We start from the raw sequence: 22,904 nt of genomic DNA on the forward strand, positions 1-22,904 counted from the left end.
ACATGGAAACCCCATGTTGTGAGCCTCAGTTCTGATTCTGAATGTGCAGATTTTTCTGCAGATTCATGTTCTACTCAATGCCTGGAATTCTGCGTTCAACATGTCGGCTGACAAATGGCGGTTTTTAGATGTTATACTTCGGAACACCCTACAGTCATGTTCAGTCAGTCAGTGTGGTGGGTCATCTGCTGCAGGTAGCACTTGCAGATGACTCCCTGCACTTTCATCTCATATCACTGATTGTTGACCTGGAATGGTCCAATTTTTCAACGATTTGCCGAATAGATAGGCCTGCAACATGCCATCCTATCACAACACCTCTTTCAAATTCCATCAGTTTCCTTCTCGTAGCCATTTCACCCAGACACAGTTGCACTAACTTGGGAGCATCATATTCCTCCAATTTATACTGGCTATAAACACATGACTTGTAACATGCCATGATGCATTTTCCTCATGGGGTGTCTGTTGACTTCTTTCCAAGCAGTGTATATCATCAGGTTTTCTCTGTGCTGTCTTCTCTGGTGCTAGAGATTGAGATACAGAGTTTTGTTATCCACACATATATTCATTTGAGAGCATGCATGATGCACTCAGAACTTTAATGGCTGTGCAGTTATGTTTTTATTATTGAGCATTACCAAAGAAGGTGAGACTTGAGCTGACAGTACAGTCTGAACCATTTTAGCGCTATATGCACAATCCCAAATCAGTACAGCTGGTATCACATGGCAGAAAGCACACAAAGCCTCCACTCATTAGAGTAGGAACTTCTTGAAACATCAACACATGATACACAGACAATGGACCAAACCTGAGAGTATTCCACATTTCTTTCTGAGTATACTACAGTGTAGCAAACTTTGTGGTTCCTTGCAAAAGATGGCAGACACAACTTCGGCTTACTTGTTTTCTCATCTGGATGGCACCACTGTTACAGAACATAAAGATAATATGTCACCTGCATCACTCTTCTTTTCTAATTCCTGCACAGATGACCAACCATACTAGAAACAGAGTACCATGAATACTATGGTCTATTAGCAAAAAAAGACATCAAACGAATACTAAATAACTTAGTATTCGTCTGATGTATTTTTTACCAAAAAGCCTTCCAGTCCCTAGGGCAACTCTCTAACTGTACACAATAGCTATGCTCTACAACTTGCACCTATTCTCTAACGTCTGTACCATCTTTTAAACTCAGCTGGCTCTTATTCCAGTATGTGGAAGCAAACATATATCTAAGCTATTCCAAACAAAAGGGAAAATAAAAGTCTATCGTCAGACTTCTGACTGATCATTCCCTCACTTTAATCTTCTTCAAATTAATGAAGAATGTTACCAATCAATTTCTCCAACTAGAGATCCATCAATTAATCAACGACTAACTGTATAGATTCTGACACAAGATACCCAGCTGATCTCAGCCTACATTACCCACTACTTGATACATGCCATGAGCAGTTTGCAACAGAATGCTGTTGTTCTTTACATGGAAATGTAAAGAGAGAGAGAGAGAGAGAGAGAACTGATCCTGTCTGGTGATTTGTGTATTACTGTGGAAATGTAAAGAACATGGAAATATAAAGAACAACAGCATCAAGACCTGTTCAGTAAACTACTTGCCTTCAGTTGGCCCTTCTTTCCTCTGTAATTGAATAGATAGCATTTATCTGATTATTCACTATCATGGCTTCCTCACTTCAAGCATTTCTATACCAATGCAGGAATACAACAATTTTTGTATTATTGCTAAGTTCTTCCTCCCATACATAAATGACTTACTCTCAATCACCAATAATCCTATCCACGGCTTTTCTGATGACAGTGCACTCCATTCATCCTACTCATTTGACAAAATATGTGGTGCACAAACATTCAAAGCTTCAAGATCATCTACAATTAAGGTAGATGATCTTGATTATCTACCTTAAACACTGATTTCCACCTAATTTCCACTGATTTCCACTTAAATCCTCATTAAACACTGATTTCCACCATCCTTTAATGAGGCAAGGATAACCTGTTCACAAAACGCAGTTTAGCCTTTGGGGGGGGGGGGGGGGGCAAAAGGGATCTCAGCTCACCTAACCTTGTCTGCAGTAATACACAAATCACCAGACAAGATAAGTTTTTCTTCTCTCTCTCTCTTCTTGGACATATCCCCCTCCCCAACCCAGCCTTTCCTGGAATAAACACATCACATCAACGGTTTCTGAGCTTACAAAACACTAAGCATTTTTTTTCTGCTCTAGATGCTACTTTTCATCCATCTACTTACTATGTATAAATCCCAAATATGCCCGTCCTTAGAATACTTTTCAACGTTTTTCATAGTGCATCTAAAACTCCCTAAAATTCTTGATGCTTTTGGAGAACAACTAGTTGATAGATTTCATTGACTTGCTACAACCTATTTCAAAGAAGCACTATTTTAACTCTGTCTTTTCTAGAGGTACTTTCATGGATGCTGCTTTCTTGAACTGTCACTTCTCATTGCACTGCTCTCTGTTTAATTTAAGCAGAGAAATGATGGATATGCTGGACCTGCTTCTCTGCTTCTTTTATTCTTTACATTTGTCCTCTGGAACAACCTTTTTCAGGAAGTGTTGCTCAACAACTGCAATCTCCAACTCTTCAAAAAAAAAAAAAAAAAACTTCTTTCCAACCCTCACCTGAATCTCAGACATGGCACTGATATGCTTAAGTTCTAGCTTTTGTGTAATGTAGCATTGTATTTCACTTCATTCTGTATATCAGCTGACATGGAGAAAGAAATGAAATATAATGTTGTGGTTCAGTGACCAAGAAGACCAATGAGGTATGGTAAATTTAGCCTCTTTCTCATCCTTTGTCCATTGTCATATAGGGTTTCTCTCCTGGAAAATTTTTGAATCTTTCTTTTCTCGACTCCCGGGAAAAGTAGTTCCAGTACTCTAAACATTTCATAAATTTAAATGTACAAATCTGAAACAGAAAAGCACTGAATTTATTATAATTTTTAATTTTAGTAAAATGAGTACTGTATCGTATACAGATTATAGATGATGATTAAAATTGTATTATATGACCATGAATCAAGTACAATGAAACAGCCACGTAAATAGACATTTTTATTATACTATCTGCTCCAAGTTAGTTCATTCACAGAATAATATTCCTATAATCAAGAGGTTCATTAGTTAAACAAAAGATTAACCGCCAGTAGCCAATGGGTTTTCATGCTGTTACTTATTTTTTTTCGTTTTTACTTTTAAATTTGGATCACATCTGATAACTTGATAAGATAAAAGTTATTTACAATTTTAATTTTTTAATTTCGATATTTTTATTTTAGTTTCAAAATCTGCTAACGCCTTTTATTCCCCTATAGGGAGCAAGCAAGGCCAGGAAAAGTAGTATAGCTAGCCCAAGACTAGTTATAAACCACAGCCAGTGAAGAGACAGCTGACAAGTGCCACCATCTCATGGTCCCTAATCCTAACACTGTATTTAATGTCCAAAATATTGTGGTTGTACGGTCGATTTTCTTGAGTTTACAGGACAAAAACCCAAGCTTCTGGGAGGAAAAATCAGCTTGCTAGTACTAGAAATCAATTAACTCAGGAACTGGTAAATGAAAAGCTTAGAAAAAGTTCCTAAAAAAAAAACGTTCAGTGACGAGAATAGAACATAGGTCATTTTTCAGTTAGTCTAGTGCCATGGATTTCAAACACCACTTCCACTGAGCTATAAAAGGAGTTAGCAGATTTATTTATTTATAGTTTCAAATGAAAAATAAATCAATGCAAAATTTAGAAAGATTAAAAATATGAAAAAATTAAACGACTGCATGCAATTCTTGTCCAAAGCAAATTTCATATAAGGGATAAACACTAGTAAATTGTTGTGGAATTTAGAACATCTGCAAGAATCACTTAAAAGAAGTGCTGGGGGAAATATGGAACTTTCAAGAAGCTCAAAAGGAATTAAAGCTGATCCCCCCCTCAATTTTAAACTTTTGTAAAACACGAAAGTTAAGTGAGACTGTATCTAGATTTGCCACTGACGATGGAATCCAGAAAAAATGCAGAAAGAGGAAAGGCCATTCAAAGTTCAATCCTAGTTGCTAACAAAAGGAGCTTTTTCTAAGCTTTTTTCTTCATCTAGTTCCCAAGTTAATCGATCTTTGGCATGTTTTAATCCTAAAACTCCTGATAACTCCTGATCAAATGGCTAACCATTTATTGAAAACCTCCAAGATTCATCCCAGCTCTACCAGGAAAATTGCTGTACACGCTTCCATCAGACAAATCCTGAAGACGGAACCCGAGCTTCCTGAACTCGTACACCCAGTATCTAGGGAAGAGGTACAAATAGCCTTAAAACTTACCAAGAATGGCAAAACTGCAGGAGTGGATGGTATACTCCCTGAGTTCCTAAAACATCTTGGACAACATGGCCAAACATGGCTGGCTGCCCTTTTCTCAGAAATCATCATGACTGGTAAATTTCCAAAGCTGTGGTAGGAAGCCAAAATAATTGCCGTGCCCAAACCAGGGAAAGATCCAAATGATGTGAAAAACCTGTGACCTATCTCCTTGCTTTGCACCACCTTTAACCTCTTTGAAAGAATTCTCCTTAAAAGAATTTCACCACTCATCGAATTGAAGGCCAGGAAGAAGTTGCTGTGACCAGTTCCTAGCCCTGACAACTCAAATTGAAGCAGGCTTCCAGAAGAAACTTAAATCTGGAGCCACTTTCGTTGACCTAACATCTGCTTATGACACTGTCTGGATCAGGGGCCTCCTCCTAAAACTAGGAAATATTATAAAGTGTAAAAAAACTTTACAACTTTTTGAATCTATTCTCTCCAACAGAAAGATCCGGGTCCATATTGGTGGAAAAAAGAGCAAGCCCAGATTCCTTCACAACGGTCTTCCTCAGGGCTCTGTGTTATCCCCTATACTTTTTAACATCTACATGTATGATCTACCTCATACCAGATCAAGCAAGTATATGTACGCCGATGACCTAGCGATCTTACATCAATCCACCTCCTTTACCAACCTAGAATCAACCTTGAACACAGACCTGAACACCCAGGAAGAGTACTTGAAGCAGTGATATTTGAAGCCAAATCCAACGAAAACAGTGTCCTCAATATTTCACCAGAGGCGAATCGACAACTCAACCTCTCTTTCTGTGGAAAAATGGTAGAACACGAGCCTCACCCAAAATACCTTGGAGTGAGCCTGGACAGAAGCCTAACCTATAAAAGGCACATCATCAACCTCTCCAATAAAATTAAAACCAGAAATTATATCATTTCAAGGCTTGCTGGAACAACCTGGGGTTGTGGTGCAGAGGTCTTAAGGTCGTCTGCACTAGTCCTCGCATTCTCTGCAGCAGAATATTGTACCCCAGTCTGGGAAAGAAGTACACACACTAACATTATAGACACACAGCGCACAATTAGTGGGTCAGTGAGAAGCAACCCTCTCTCCTGGCTGCCTGTTCTATCTAACATTGTTCCACCACACATACGGAGAAGACAAGCCTCGATTAAGGAATTTAATAAAGCAGTGAGCAACCCACTCCTGCCCCTACACCAGACTCTCATAAACCTGCCTAGTCTTCACCTCAAACCTAGAAAGCCTCTCTGGTCCATGGACGAACTCTCTTCAGCTGCACTGCCATCGATATCTGACATATGGAGAGAATACTGGTCCAACAATCTCCCAACAAACAGCTTCCTGGTAAAAGATCCCTGTGCTCTGCAGCCTGGTTTTGATCTTCCTAGGAAGATTTGGTCATCAATAAACAGAATCAGAACTAGTCAGGGCAGATGTGACTACCTTCTACATAAATGGGGGCTGTCAGATCACCCTTATTGTGATTGTTCTCCCGTGGCTCAGACGATTACCCATATTGTGTACGACTGCCAATGCTGTGAACGCACCAATTTCACGGTGGTGGCCTACAGGACATCCACAAGGTGACAGATGAGGCCTTGAATGGGCTTTCCAGCCTGGACCTTGACTTGCAGTTGGTATGATGGTGGTTATGAAGGAAACAGAAAATCATGGTCCCGTCTCACCACAAAGACGTTATTCTTGTAGTCACTCTCATAGTCCTCGTCATAGTATCAGCAAACTCCTCCTCATGTTAGAAGGTGGTGATACAATGTGAAATGGGCCTCCTCTAATGGATCAAGTTTTCTCAAACAAGACACAACTGCTCTCTACTTAAACCTCGGATATAGCTACATTTATGTTGTGAAGTGTTGCGAGAACATGCAGCTTTGTCATGCTTGTTGCAGCAGGACGATAATTGTCCCTGGCTTGATTATTATTATTATTATTATTATTATTATTATTCAGGCCTCCATGGAGTCAAAAGACTCATCGTGGGAGGTCCTTTCTAAGAAACATAAGTCTATCAAGACTCATCGAGGGAGGTCCCTCCTAGGAAACACAAAGTCTATCATCTATCATACCACTCCTTAAACACATTGATCGTTCTCGATCTCACCACTCCATCAGGCAATGCATTCCATGGTTCAATCACCCTCCATGCAAAGAAACCACTCCTCACCCTCTTTCTCACAGTTTCCTTTCGTAACTTCCAGGAATGTCATGACTCCTTCCCGCTGTTCAACCAAGTGAAGAAACTCCCCAGTATCAACCGTGTAACCACCTCTCAACAGTTTAAAAGTCTCTATCATATCGCCTCTCCTTCTTCTATCCACCAAACTCTGCAGTCCACACTCTCTCAGCCGAACCTCATAACTAACATTGTACAGTCCCGACACCATCTTTGTTATCTGCCATTGTACCCTTTCCACAATTAATTTATCCCCTTCAAATCCTGGGGAACAGATCTGAGAACAATATTCTAAGTGTGGTCTAATAAGAGTCTTATGCAAAGGAATGATAACCATTTTATCTCTGCAGGTCAGTGTCCTTCTCATTATTGCAGCAATCCTCTGTGTTACTTTCACTACCGTTGCAATATGTCCACTAAATTTCAGTTTTCTATCAATCATCAACCCCAGATCTCTTGTCTCCCCTACATTCTCCAGTTTAACTCCTCCCATAGAGTATGCAGCGTCCCATCGATGTGTCCCAAACCTCAAGACCTTACATTTTGCTGCATTAAACTGATACACCCATTCATTTGCCCATCTGTTTAGCTTATTCAAATCCTCTTGCAGGGCTACCACATCTGCACTATTACTAATAACCCTTCCCAGCTTCGCATCATCTGCAAAAAACTGAATGTCCCCTTGCAATCCACAGACCATGTCATTGATATAAAGGTTAAACAATATAGGCCCCAGCACTGAGCCCTGTGGAACACCACTTGTAACCTTCTGCCTCTTTGATACTGCTCCACCATACACAACTCTCTGATACCTATCAGACAGCCAATCCTGAATCCAGTTGACCAATCTGACATCCAGAACCATCTGCTGCAACTTGAATATCAGCTTCTCATGTGGCACCCTGTCAAATGCCTTTGCTAAGTCTAGGAAAATGGCAGTATATGCTGTTCCCTCATCTACTGCTCTTGTAACTTTATCATAAAAAGGCTAGCGTATTGCTAAAACAAGAGCGCCCCTTCACAAATCCATGATCAGACCACACTTGGATTATTGTTCTCAGATTTGGTCCCCAGGATTTGAAGGGGATAAATTAACTGTGGAAAGGATACAAAGACGGATGACAAAGATGGTTTCAGGACTGTACAAGGATAGTTATGAGGATCGGCTGAGAGAATGTGGACTGCAGAGTTTGGTGGATAGAAGGAGAGGTGATATGATTGAGACTTTTAAACTGTTGAGAGGTGGTTACAGGGTTGACACTGGGGAGTTCTTTCGCTTGGTTGATCAGCGGGAAGGAGTGATGACAAGAGGCCATCCCTGGAAGTTACGAAAGGAAACTGTGAGCAAGAGGGTGAGGAGTGGTTTCTTTGTGTGGAGGGTGGTTGAGCCGTGGAATGCATTGCCTGATGGAGTGGTGGGAGCGAGAACGGTCAGTGAGTTTAAAGAGTGGTATGATAAACTTTATGTTTCTCAGGGGGGGGACCTCCCCTCGATGAGTCTTTAAAGAATTTATGTCTTAGGAAGGACCTCCCTCGATGAGTCTTTTGACTCCTTGGAGGCCTGAATAATAATAATAATAATAATAATAATAATAATAATAATAATAATAATAATAATAATGTTGACTCTCTCAGATAACATTACCCTCATCTGCCCAATGCTATATACAGTCCCTCACTACTTTCTCCAAGATCTTACTAACTACTGATGACACACAAACTGGCCTATAATTAGACTATTCTGGTCTGCTACCGCCCTTATGCAATGGCACTATCTTACCTTCCTTCCAATCTATGGGCACCTTTCCCGCAGCAGACTTTCATTGAAAAGACAGGTCAAAGGCACTGTCAGTTCCTTAGCATATTCTCTCCAAACTCGTGGTGAAATACCATCCAGTCCCACTGCTTTACTAACATCCAGAGTACTCAGTATGTGGAACACACTTGCCTCCTGCACCTCTAAACCTCGAACCTGCCCTATCTCTCTAGTATTAAAATTGATTCCTCCAGGATGAAATACTCCAATAAAGGATTCATTGAACAATTTCACTATGTCCTCTGCATCAGTCACTCTATTCCCATTTTTATCCCACGTCATTCTTCCACAGTCATTTCTCCTCCTACTGGCCACATAGCTAAAAAATTCTCTAGGATTTTCCTTGGATCTAAGAGCCAATCATTTCTCATATTCTAGTTTTGCCTTCCTTACCATACTAGTCACTCTTCTGGCCTGTCTCTTATATTCTATATGCATCTTCTCTTCACCTGTCTCCTTATATCTCTTCCATATCCTCTTTTTCGCAAGCAGTTCCTGTTTAATATTGTTTGTCATCCACTTTACTCCAAATTGTGTCCTCTTCTTCACTCGTGGAATACAGCTTACCATTGTTGCTAACAAATATTCCTTCACAATTTCCCATAGTGCTCAAGCACTAATGATATCCTGGCCTTCCAATTCCTCTCTCTCCACAAAACTTCACCGAGTTGACGTCTAAGACTATTATAATCACCTGCTTTATAATTCCACATACGTTCCTGTCTCTTTGATACTCCTGCATGTCTATTCATTTTCCAAGTCAAAATCATATGGTCACGCTCTCCAACTGGTGGGAGAGATGTCATCTCAGTTATTATCAACTCTTCTGATGCTATAACCAAATCCAAAACTCTTGAACCTCTTGTTCCCTCTGTTACATGTTGCCTAAGACATTTGTCCCTCAAGAATTCTAGAAATTCCATTACCTTATTATGACAAGTTACTTTTGCTTTATTTAAAAAAAAAGGAAAGACTTAAGAAAGCAGGTTGTGCTTTTTATGTAATGAACTTTTATATGTTAAGATTTTCATCATTTGTTTCTGGAAATTGTGAAATTGTGAAATTGTGATTTTATTTTTCACTTACCAATTTCATGTAGCCATAAGCATAAATAAATAAATAAATAAATCCTAAAACTCAAGCAAATCGACCATAAATTCATACTATTTTGTGTTAGGGACCACAAGATAGCAGTTCCATAATGCCATATTCTCTTTCCTGGATTCTTTTGGATTACTGATAGTCATGCACTAACTACAATATGGCTGTGAATGGAGACCAACTGGCCACCATCGACCTTCAAAAGAGTTAATTCTGTCCACACGATTAGCCGAGTGGCTATATGCTTCACAACCTTATGCCTGGGTTCAATTCTCGTCACTGACATGAGGAGCTTAGGATCTTTCTTAGACATAGCCAAGTTAGCTGGTCTTGGGCATGGACAGCAGGGTTTTTCTCCCCAGTTTATCTGGGGTTTTTCCTCCCGCAAATCATCCCCGTGAACATAAATGGATTACAGTCAGCAAAAGCAGCTATAGGCCTGATTCATTAGATATGCTGGTCCCGAACCCAGATAAAAATTTGGGGGGATTAAGATAGTGCCGTACTTCCCCATAAAAAAAAAGGGCCTCACGGCCGTTATATCATCATACGAATTAAATAAAGAGTTAATTACGGATAAAAACACCATTGAGTACTCTCCTGCATGTCTATTCATTTTCCAAGTCAAAATCATATGGTCACGCTTTCCAACTGGTGGAAGAGATGTCATCTCAGTTATTATCAACTCTTCTGATGCTATAACCAAATCCAAAACTCTTGAACCTCTTGTTCGCTCTGTTACATGTTGCCTAAGACATTTGTCCCTCAAGAATTCTAGAAATTCCATTACCTTATTATGACAAGTTACTTTTGCTTTATTTTAAAAAAAAAGGAAAGACTTAGAAAGCAGGTTGTGCTTTTTATGTAATGAACTTTTATATGTTAAGATTTTCATCTATAAAAGGTGATAGCAGTTGTTCATGTTTATTTTATATATGGAGTTAAATAAAAACTTGACCAAAAAGATTACAGAAATGTTGCGTCCAGTAATCGAAAGCGCTGATATTATCCCACTGATTTATCAACCAACTAATAAACCTGTCAGTTTATTAGTTGGTTGATATTTAGCAACTGGTTAAACCAGTTGCACTACCTACATTAATTTTGCATCTGAATTGAAATGCTGATCTTCTCAGTCTGTTTCAGAGAATGCATATATAGAAATGGCTCAGGGCCATATGGGGATTTTCATCTCTTCCTCATATTAATATTTTCCTGGATGAATTATAGGGTGTGGAATCGTATGATGCTGAAGGCAGGCAGTTGATTCCATAAGCAATTTCCTGCTGCTTACTAAACCCGAAGTTATATGAAAAAACATATTTATCTCTAGAGCAGTGATCCCTGATTATCACTCTCTTTTAAAAAAAAATACTAATAAAATGAAATAAAGTATTTCATCAAGGTTTTTATTTTTACAAAGGGCTTACACATACAAATATGTAAGTCCTTTGTAAAAGTGAACACATATTTGGCATTTGCAATAGAATAAGAAAATAATAACTGACTTTTTTGTCATTTAATATGCAAATACACTGGATAGTACATATTTTTAAATTTAACCTTACCTTGTTAAATTACAATTTCCCAGGTTTTTAATGTTGGGTAATGATACAACACGTGGCATGGAACGACTACTGGAATTCTTCCAAGCATTGCTGCAATGATCAAGATGTAGCATGGAGTAGCATCTTCTAATTTTCATTAATTTCTGCTCAGGAAGAATCCATATAAGAATTTCACCAATTCCACAAACTCCATCTGCTACAAGAAACATACTTGATAGATATTCATGCCATTTGTGCTTCATAATACCTCTTAAGACATGACTTCCTAATGCTCCTAGATATACCCAGGTTGGAAATGGGCATTTCCTAACACGGAACCTACCAGCAGGAACTGTGGCGTCTTCGTGAAGTCCTTCCTTGCTCTCAGTTTTTATAGAGAGCATGTCATGTTCTGCTAAAGTTTCTGATTTCTCGCTGTTTTCTTGAAGAACAGCTGGAAATTGTTTGGAAGCATTTTCACTACTTGATGTACCTTGCAAAGGGAGAGAAATCCTTGAGCTCAACTTTTTCTCCACCAAACTAGTTATGTTGCTTAAAGTTTGAGACCTTGACAATATGCTTACATTACTCTCCTTCTTAGGTTGTACTATAGTCAAATCTCCAATATCATTAATTACTTTCTCGTCATCATCCTCTTCAAACTTAACCTTATCTTGACTCTCCAAGAAAATCATTTGTTTTGCAATATCCTCATTTATAGTGTTCGTTTCATTAACATACTCGCTTTGCTCATTATTTGGTTCATGTGAATTAATGTGATCATTCGTAAAAATGCATTCGGAAGTTGCTTTATTCTCACTGACTTCCAGTTCAATGTCTGCTTTATCAATAAAGCTATTAGAAAACAGATATCTTATATCTTCATGGGTGTCTGAACTGGAGAAGATATCTCCCTTGCTCTTACTTCGACTAAATATTTTCCTTCTTGTATTACTGTTAGTGTTTTTCAATTTTAATGTATGTGGTGAGCTGATCCGTCTCGAGTCCATTTTGTCTGGAACGATGACTTCGTGTCTGTGTACCGTGGTAGGAAGCTGTATCTGAGATGGTTCTAATGGTGACACCATAAGAGTCCAACTATACCAACAGGCATCATCTCCATCATATCTTAAACATATAAATTCTCCAGTAGGAAACTCTAATAATAATATCTGATGTTTGTGTTCTGGGATGGCAATTTTCACTGAATCCCTATTGTACATCTTACTAAGTACCCATTTTCCTTGTGGATGAGTAATAGTGTCCCATCTGGCCAAAAAGAACAAATTCTCCGAGAATCCTAAAAAAAAAAAAAAAAGAAAAATATATATTTAATAATGAATTCGGGTAAAAACTATTAAAACTAATCATGATGGCACAAAAGAGTTAACGAAAGATAAGCGAGGGGCATTATAAGGCGACTCCATTATTAAAGGTGTGCTGGATGATAGGATGCACAAGGTATGTTTTCCAGGAGGTAAAATGAGCAGAGTGATTGAGGCATTGGATATGAGGAGGGAGCGAGCAAAGGAGTTGATGGTTTTAATCGGCACGAATGATTTGACAGAGGACAAAGAGCAACTCAGAATGGATGTCAGGAGGCTGCTTAGAAGGATAAAAGAGAACAGTGTGACAGGAAGGGTAGTCAGCATGTTGCCTAGGTATGACTGTGGTGAGATGAGGCGGAGAGCAAGGATTATGAATGATATGCTGAATGAAATGTGTGAGGAGATGGGAGTACAGTTTGTTAATGTGTGGAATGAGTTCAAAGGAAGAAGTGAACTGTATGGGAGAGATGGACTGCATTTGAGTGGTTATGGTGTGAGTCTGCTGTTGGAAGGTAGAGAAGTGAGTAGAGTGAGAGAGAATGAATCAGATCAAGTGGGAAGTGATGTGGAAGAGCAGGAGAGTGACAGAAGAGATTGAAGAGGTGGTCATGAATGAGGAAGTGGGTGGTATAAGTATATAAAATGAGACAATGGGTGTGCAAGAGGAGCAGGGAAATAGGGAGGCTCAGGGTGGACAGGAGTATACAGCGTGAGAAAGGTGGATGCTCCGAGAGGAGGTGAGAGCATGTGTAAACAGGAAAGAAATGGGATGACCTGGGATCAAGAGGAAACAGTTGGAATTGAAAATGGTTTTAAAATGAATAAGCAGAAAGGGAAATGGCCCCCAGTCGAGCATGGAGAGATCACATCGAGTGAGTGGTATCAGTGGAACTAGCTGTAGATCCAGAAATGAGCTGTTGTGTTTGTATACAATGCTAGAAGTATAAGAAACAAGGCAGATGAAATGGTTGCATTAATTGCATCTGTTCACCCAAAGATTGTTGGAATAAATAAGACATGGTTGGAAGAGGATGACATCCTGACAGGAATAGAGATGGAAGGTTATGTATGATGTGTTTCGTGAGGATAGAAGGGGTAAAAAGGGAGGGGGGTGCTATTGATGATAGAGAAAGAGTTATGTCCATACAAAGTAGAGATGCAAGAGGGAAATAGTGTCAGTAGTTTTGAAACAGTATGGTGTGAGATAGAGGTGAATGGAATCAAATACTTGGTTGGATGTTGTTATAGACCAGGTAATGCGGATGGTGGCGATAATGAAATGTATAATCAAATTAGTCAAGCAAATAAGAAAAGGGTGATCATTATGGGCGATTTTAATTATGGCAATATAAACTGGAATAATGAGATAGCAACTGGAAGTGAAGAAAATGAGTTTCTTGAGTTTTTGAGGGATAACTACCTCAGACAGTATGTAACAGAGGGCATGCAAGGATTCAGGGATCTTGGATTTGGTCATCTCATCATAAATGAGGAGTCAAATCATCCACCAATTGGTGAGAGTGACCATGAGGTGATTACCTGGGTGTTTTCCAGCAGTGTGAGGACCTCTGTGAGAAAAGGGTATATGTGGAACTACAAGGAGGGGGAGTGATTATGAAGAGCTCAGGAGACAGCTTGTGGGTGTAGCATGGAATGAGGAGTTAGCTGGAAAAGAGATCAGTGGCAGCTTGGGGGATTTTTAAAAACTATCTAGTAGATGCAATGTCTAAGTGTATTTCAAGGGTGAGAAGATTAAATAAGGTAGGTGCGAGATGGATGAATAAAGAGATTAAGCATGTGATACAGAGAAAGAGGGCATTGTGGAGGCAGCATAAGAGAAGTGGAAATAACCAATTCCATGAGGTCTACAAAGACCAGGCAAGGAGGGTGACTTGGTTGGTGAGGGTAGCTAAAGAGAGGTAAGAACAGCAGTTAGCTAATGAAGCCAAAAAGGATCCTAAGGAGTTCTTTTGATATGTAGCCAGCAAAAGAAAGAATAATTATGGAAGGATGACATTGATAGGAGAAAATGATATAAAGACAGCCGTTGAAGAATGTGTGGTGGAGATACTTAATGAGCAATTTATAAAGGTCTTTCAATCTTGTGAATGTGATTTCATGGAGAGATTGAGAGCAGTAGATGATAGGGAGGAGAGACTGACTGTAAGTGAGCAAGAGGTGTATGGGGAGTTGAGTAAACTAGATGTTAATAAGGCTGTGGGACTTGATACTATATCGCCACGTATTCTGAAGGAATGTGCCAGGGAGTTGACACCTGTCTTGACATATATTTTTACGAGTCTTGCACTCGTTCAAGTCCCTAAGGAGTGGAAGGAGGGCAAGATTGTGCCACCTTCTTCCATTGTTCGGTCACCATAAAGGAGATGATCGAACTTAAGCATTAAACTATAGCCAATCTGTGTGTCAGGTGTTGTGGTTAAGTTGTTGGAGAAGCTTGTGAGAACTAGGATCCAGAGTTGGGTTGACAACAATGGTATTATCTTTGATGGACAGCATGGATTTGCTAAAGGGAGGTCATGTTTTAGTAATCTACTTACTTATTACAATAAAGTGACTGCTTCCCTGAACAGAGGAGAAGAATACACAGTAATATACTTAGATTTTGCAAAGGCTTTTGATAGAGTACCTCATGAAAAATTGATAGTCAAACTAGAGCAGATGGGGTTGGATATTAGATTAGTGTATTGGATTGGAGACTGGCTATCTGATAGGTATCAACAAGTTGTGTATGGGGGACCGATATCCAGGAAAAGGAAAGTCACTAGTGGAGTGCCTCAGGTGTCTGTTCTGGGGCCATTACTATTTAACTTGTATATTAACGATATAGGTGAAGATTTGGATGGAGATATTCAGTTATTTGCTGATGATGCAAAGTTGGGACGAACCATGAAGAGTAGTGAAGATGTTGTGGCCTTACAAGAAGACTTGAATAAATTGAGTGATTGGGCACGGAAATGGAGATGTGAGTTCAATGTTGCAAAATGTAAGGTTTTAAAATTTGGAAAACAAAGATGGGATGCAGAATTTATGCTTAGTGAGGATATATTGTTGGAGGTGGAAGAAATAAGAGATCTGAGAGTGATAGTGGATATGGATCTGAAATTTAGGGGACACATAGCCAAAATTGAAGACAACACAAAGACTTCTGGGAATGATGCGGAGGACATTGACTTGTAGAAGTAGGGAGATTCTTGTTCCGTTGTATAAGGCTTTAATTAGGCCACAAATGGACTATTATGCCCAGATTTGGTCACCTGGTTTTCAGAAGAATGAAGAGATGTTGGAAAGGGTCAAAAGGCATATGACTAAAGTAGTTTCTGATGTATGGAATGTCGAGGATGAAGAAAGATTGAGAAGATGTAATTTGCAGAGTCTGGTGGACAGGAGGAAGAGGGGAGATATGATAGAGACCTACATGTTGGTAAGGGGTTGTTATAGGATCAATGCTGGAGAAGTTCTACAGAAAATAGTGGGAGATCGGGGGAGAACCCGAGGTCATCCCTGGAAACTGTATAAAGAGTGTGTGAGTAGGGTAGTGAGAGGCAGGTTTTTTTTGTGCAGATTTGTTTGCTGATGATAGTCACCTGGTGACCAAATCCCTGATTTGGTCAGAGATTTATAAAGGAAATGATTATTTCATAAAATAATGAAATTTAAACAAAAAAAAAAAAAAAGATTACCCAATTGTAGAATATCAGAATATAATAGTTTTTTAAATCAAGCCAACAAGCCGATGACTTATGCAGAAGTCGTCTGTAAAATGCTACGAATGTATCCTTTTTATCTGAGATTAGCATAACTGTGATTTCTTGCCCATCCTGCCACAAACTGATTGCGGACTGGTTTCTTGAGACGTGAAAAATTGCAGTGAGGATCCTAAGTCCTGTTCGGACTTTATAAGCTCACTTCTGATAAGTGGGTTATCTCATAAATCATTAAATTTTTAAATAACCCACCCTGATACATTTTAATCCCTACCTCGAACGCATCTCATGAATGAAAATAATAAAATTTCTTGTAGACTATAATATACTAAATAAGGAAAATCTTGTAGTCATAGTCATCGTAAATTCAGAGTGTCATCAGAACGTGTTAACATACTGAACATGAGTGAATTTTAAAGTGGCTCCATTAGCGAAGTTGAGAGGATGCCGACTGGTTCAAATCGCATCTAGGACGGAAGGAATAAGCACTTATCAAGTGTGAACATGAGTTAGTCAGGCTGTCACATAGGCAGTGGAAAAGTTCTTTGTCCAATAAAACTGAAACAAGATGGCGAACACAAATGACTTAGAAATTTTAAGAGTGTGCTTCTTATAGCCGTTGTTTCATTCCTAATTTAAATCTGACCAACCAATCATTGGAATTTTATGTATCCAAAAAATAAAATGCTCATTTGTTACACTTTAAATGATTAAAATTTGAGACTGCATCATAGTAATATATTTTAACCACTGAGATTGTAAACAAAGATGCATAATAAGTTATAGCATCCGAAAGTAGCACTCGTAACATTTTAAACGATGTCAGATTTCATAATTTTTAATTTTTCTAGTTGGATTATGGCCTTAGTTATTGAGGAAACCAAATTTAACAAATATAATAAGATGTCAAATGCATATGATCCAGTTTTCTTTGCGGAATAACTATCCAAGTTTCCTGGAAGGGAACAGAGTTTCCACTCCAGGAAACTCATCCCATTGTCTTAGACGGGATTCAAAGATGTGTCTTACTAGCTAAGTTCTCACGTTGTGCTAAGGAGGGTTCCATTTACAAGTTATAATAATAATATATATATACTTGATAGTTTGATTAATTAAAAGTTCAGTTTCCTAGAAGTCTGTGTTTCATGAGCTTAGGAGTGAGTAAAACTTCAATATAAGATGCCTCTGACATATAATTAAAAGACGTTATCCAGAGAAGGAACAGCATACTGCTTTTCATTATTATACTTTAATAAAGACACAGATGCTCAAACTTTTTTGTTTGAAAGATATTATCTTGTGGACTACTAACTTTTGAAAATTTCTATTTAAGAGATGCTATAAATAAGGCACAAAAGTAACCATGATTAAAACTTTTTTTTATTTATAGTTACTTCTGTGGTTATTTTCGACATAATGAAAATTTCGATATTTTGATAAAGGTATATACATGAGAATATCCAATTCAATTTTTTCCCAATGGATAGCATCGATTAAGTGCTATCTATTGGAAAAATTCGCTATCAGCAACAAAACATTTCTAAAAAATATTTTAAAATAATTTATTTTTTAAGGCTTGTGTAGCTCTGTGGAAGTGATGCTTGCATCCTCTGCACTAGGCTGCCCAAAGGTAGACTTAAGTTCAAGTCTAGTCACCAAATGGAATTTTTCTATGCCTATCTTTGACTAGTTCCCGAGTTAGTCGATCTCTGGCAAGGGGTCGTGGTGTTTTTCATCCTGGACACCCGGGTTTTCCGTCCCATAAATTCAAGAAAATCGACTGTATAACCCACAGTATTTCAGACAGTAATATATTCTGTTAGGGTTAGGTACCAGGAGGTGGTAGCACTTGTTTGCCTGTCTCTTCATTGGTGGCAGCTAATAATTAGTGATAGTAATGGGCCAGCTATCTCTGATTGGCTACCGGTGTAGAATGAACTGGCTACTCAGTCTCCAAAAGCTAGATGGGGTTTAAAGCCCTCGCCTACTCCCTATAAGAGAATAAAAGGTGCTAACTTTTTTTTTATTTTTTATTTTAAATGTTTTGCTGTCGTTGCACACGATTTCAACCATCCTTTAAGGTGAAGCAATGAACACTTATGTAGTAATGTTCCAATAGTTATGGATGCTCCAGTCTCGTAAATCATCCTTTCTTTTTCAAAAGAGGGAATGTAAAACTCGTTTAGCTTTAAGTTTTCTTAATCAATAGGCAGCCAATCTCCAATTCTTACCATCGCTGATGTTATGTGCATTCCAAGCATACTAGATGCAATACCACGTTTCCAAATTTTAACTAGTTATTTCTATATACTCGAGCTCGGTTATTAAAGTTTTATCAGTTTCTTACTGGAGCAAATCGACGAAATCTGGAATCAGGTTAAAAAAAAAGCCCAGAAAAAGTTTTCCTATAGTTTATAACTAGAACTAAACTTTTAGTAGCTTAGCGTTTTGCCATTGTATCCTGTGGTTAACGTTTTTAATTCCATCTTGTGCAAGGCCAAAACGCTAAGTTGTTACATAGATCCATATATAAGCATGAACGTTTATATAAAGAAAATACTGAAGTCTTATTTCATAGACCTAATCTTAATCAAAATGACTGTCTCACTATTCCAAAAGTTTGGGAAATTGCTATCTTCAATTGTATTCAATAAATTTATCTGTTATATTTAAATTTAATGTAATTAGTTTTAATTTCAGCCTATTAGGTTTAATCCATGAACATGCCAGTGTATACATTGAGGGATTCCAATTTAAGCATGTGCGCTCTACTGATTTTTAAATTCAATTCCTATTGTTGTTCGATCATTGTACTGATGTTTTATGAGACATCAGACAAAATATTTACATAATAAAAAGTTATTTACTGTGGCATGCTTGTTATTCTATAGTTATGGATGCTCCACAGGTTTCACTATATAAGAAAACTTAAACAAGGCACATATCATAATGAAGACTCAATAATGAGAATGTGCCAAAGTGGAGTAGCACGGTCCGAACTGCTCTGATGTCGAAACACATCTTTATACTGTATATGGTATAAAACTTATGTAAGGAAAGCTGTGTGAAGATGAACAATTTCTCATAAAGATGACAAATTAAGCCCATAAGATCAATTCTGATTGGGCAGCATAACAAGGTTACATCACCCCAATCGGAATTTGCGGTTTTCCTTAGGCAACTGTTTCATGAGAAAGGCTTTTATGTAGGCTCTTAGGTCTTTTTCCACAGAATCTTATGTTTGATAGAGATGGAATGTTGAGCAAGCTCAGAATGTCCCAGCTCGTAGAATTTTTATCCACATGTGTTTAACATGTTCTCATTATTGTCTTCGTTATGTTACTTGTATCTTGTTTAATTTTGAATTCATACGGAAGGTACTCTTGATACTCGGGAGAAATTTTATACCATTAAAAATTCTGTCTTCCATTATATATATAATTTAGATGTCTACTTAAGTTCAATTACTTGACATATAACCTTCTCTCTTTCCTTCTCTTTGCTTAAAATCTATTCTTTCTCACCCCCTTCTTCCATTTATCCCCTTCTCTCTTATAACTCAATAACTCCTGGAGATCTTTGGTAGTAGTTGTAATAATAATAATAATAATTTAACTCTCACTACCAACGATTAACTTGAAATGATCCCAGCTACAAACTTCTTTCCCTATCAACTGAAAACGAGATTCCACTCATAGACATGTGATATTTCCTTTATGAAATTTCAAATCAAATCATGTATTCATTCTTCTAAAATATAACAGCCTTAGCACAACAGAGCCTTCATCGCACAATCGGTTGACAATGTCCTCTAGATAGAAACTCCTGAGTTCGAATCCCGTCTAGAAGGCGAAGAACCTTTATCAGGACTTTTCAGTCAGTAGAAGATGAGTAAGCCAGTCTCACACAGAAAAGTTTGTTTTCCCTCGGAAACTCGGATTTTTCATCCCACAAATGAAGCAAACCGGTTAGAACACATGTAACTGTGTGTTCTATATAAATAGGATTACACGCATTAAGGTTTCAAAGAAGAAAAGTTGTTTGGAAGTGACACCAAGACGCAAGAAAACAGGACTACTTAATTAAACAATATAAATACTTTACAATCTAAACTCAATTCAAATAAGTATTTCCAAGTCGTATATTATTATTATTATTATGTGATACCTCCAAGAGCTCATCGTGGGCGGGCATACTTCTCCACTATATACTGGAAGCGGTGCATTGTATAGTGGAGAAGTATGCCCTCCCAACTACCATTAACACCATCTACCACTCACCGCCACAATAGTATTTTTTGTCTGTAAATTGCGTGTGTTCTTCTGGCGATTTGTGGGATGAAAACCTGGGTTTCCGGGAGGGGGAACCCCCTGCTACCTCCGTATGAAATCGGCTCTCACCTTCAATCGAAACAGCGCATATAAAGACTCCTCTCGTCACGACGAGAGTCGAACCCAAGAATTTTCTAATCGAAGGGTGCAATGTCCTGTTGTTCTTCCAATTGCGCTACGTAGGCAAAGTCATTTCGCAATATAAATTTAATATAATATTTGGTATTTTACAGGAGAAAACATCGCCAGATCAAAATTCTCCCAAGAATTCCTATTTCGCACTGCACGAAATATTGTTCAACAGAACAGCTTGGAAAACAACGCATAAAATGCAAAACGTAGTTCCATGGTGCACTAAGTCTAGTGCATCATGTAAATTGTTTAGTTTTGAGATCTCTCGTTGCACAATATATATTTGTATACGCATATTTTGTATCGGGACAGACTTCTTTATGAAGATATTTAAAGATTGAATCCTTTATTTTATAAGAGTAAGAGAATTTGAAACGTTAAAACAGAATTACTTACCAAAACATACTAGACAGATAAATTCTCCGGCTAACGAGACCTGAAACAAAATAAATATTATATAGAATTCATGCTTGCATCGCGTGACAGTATTTTGTGACCTCGGTTTTCTTTTTAATTTATAAACGTGTGTTTAATATAAAAGTTTAGTTTAATATAAAAAGGTATCATGAAAATAATTAAACAAGAATAATAAATATAATAAAGATTTTCACTCTTCATATTGACAAGACTATCCACTTTCAATAAAATATATATTAATTAAAATAGTTATTTAATAATAATATCAACTGATGCAAAGTTTATTAGGGTTCCAAAAATGTAAACCCATAAAAAGCCTGAATGTTTTTTCGAAAAAATTATGAGTACTTGAATAATAGTGCTGATTATCAGAAAATCTTTTGTCATATAACCTAGTAACCACGATTAAATTTAGTGAACGTGTACAGTAGGGTTACAGGTAGTGACGTACAGCCAGCTTTCACAACATTGTGCTCTGTGCACACGTCATCCATATTTCCAGAAGTTCGCCTAACAGTGAACCACTTTACGCTGGAATTTAAAGACAAGAGTTACATGCTGGTTCTGTGCAACTGAAAATGGAGCATAGTTAACCGACTTCCAGAGTAGTAGTATTATCATAAATTACCAATAGCCAGAAGCACAATTAGATCATCCGGAGTCAACTGTAGTGACGTCAAATCATTAAAGCATTATTTTTATTATGCTACACCTCCAAGGAGTCTACGGATTCATCGTGGGAGAACACATTACTAACCATCACCCAAGGAGATTAATGGTGAAAAGAGCCCCAAGAAACAGAAAAATCACACACGGAAAGTGATGAAAAAGTTCAAGCTGAACTGTAAAGGCTACTTAAATTAAAAGACAAAGAGAAAATGATTTCGACAAGTAAATCACGTAACATACCTGTGGATTCCATAGCCTTGATGGCACGACAGGACTGCTGTGTATAAACCAAATATCATCACCCACCCCCTCAAAAAAAAAAAAAAAAAAAAAAAAAAAAAAAAAAAAAAAAAAAAAATCCGTTCCAGTTAGACTTGAGCGCTGCTGAAGAATTTGCTCTTTTTAGACAGTTAAACCTCAGAAAGCTGTAATGTGGTAAACCTACCAAACAGTGGCATCACCAGATATTTCAAGGAATTTTTTTTTCTCAATCCAAAATTTCAACGTAAAGTTTCTAGATAAGATGTTAAAGTAGTCTTAGTATTTAAAAGCCGGGATTACGCAGTTTACATTCTCCTAACAGCCTGTCTGGCCGACTGTTGGTCTTTCATTGACGCGAAGCATGTTACATTACTTTTCTAGTAGGTAAGTAAGGCGACTGTCCTTGTGATGATATGCTAAATTAATTGGCCTAACTCAGACGTAAATGTAAACGGCATAATACTACTTAAATTAAAAGACAAAGTTTCAATACTTAACAATATACAAGTATTATAAACTCACCGACCGACCTCCTAGCCATTAATATAAATTAATTTCGTCAGGCCTAAATACGATGTCATGTTATTTATTTCGAGCTAGCGTATTTCAAAAAATGCAGCACAATGATATCATATAACTTATAAATCCACTTTATGCAAAATTTTCCACATACCCTACAGTCCAACAGTCTTTCTTTATTCTATTAATATTCCTTATTTTTAATTAACAATCACTTTCGAACTGTATCGCTCATATCCCCCTGGTGATCATAAAATTAAATTTAATAATATAATTAATATTATTAAATTAATATTATATAATGTGAAACGAAATCGTTATGCATTTCCAGTTTTCTGTTACTACATGCTGTATATATAGTATGAGCAATGATACAGCATGTTGGGGAAAAAAAAAAAAAAAAACATTACCGAATAACTACAACGATATATATTATGTCGAAGTTCAGTACTTTTTTTTTTTCTGCCATA

General features: G+C 37.7%; 1 protein-coding gene across 1 annotated transcript in view; it reads right to left on the minus strand.

Moving 5' to 3' along the window:
* LOC150107637 (uncharacterized) overlaps positions 1-22,904 on the minus strand; it is a 67,868-nt gene that overhangs the window by 38,019 nt on the left and 6,945 nt on the right. Inside the window, exons 2-3 of the mRNA XM_090391443.1 lie at positions 20,965-21,004; positions 11,074-12,352 (exon numbers count right to left, since the gene is read on the minus strand). Of these exons, the coding sequence (XP_090247569.1) occupies positions 11,074-12,352; positions 20,965-21,004 (1,319 nt within the window). The remainder of the gene's footprint in view (positions 1-11,073; positions 12,353-20,964; positions 21,005-22,904) is intronic.

This window comes from Typopeltis vanoorti, chromosome 4, assembly GCF_054136105.1.
Source record: "Typopeltis vanoorti isolate ZY-2024b chromosome 4, IOZ_Tvanoo_1.0, whole genome shotgun sequence".
Taxonomy (NCBI): Eukaryota; Metazoa; Arthropoda; class Arachnida; order Uropygi; family Thelyphonidae; genus Typopeltis; species Typopeltis vanoorti.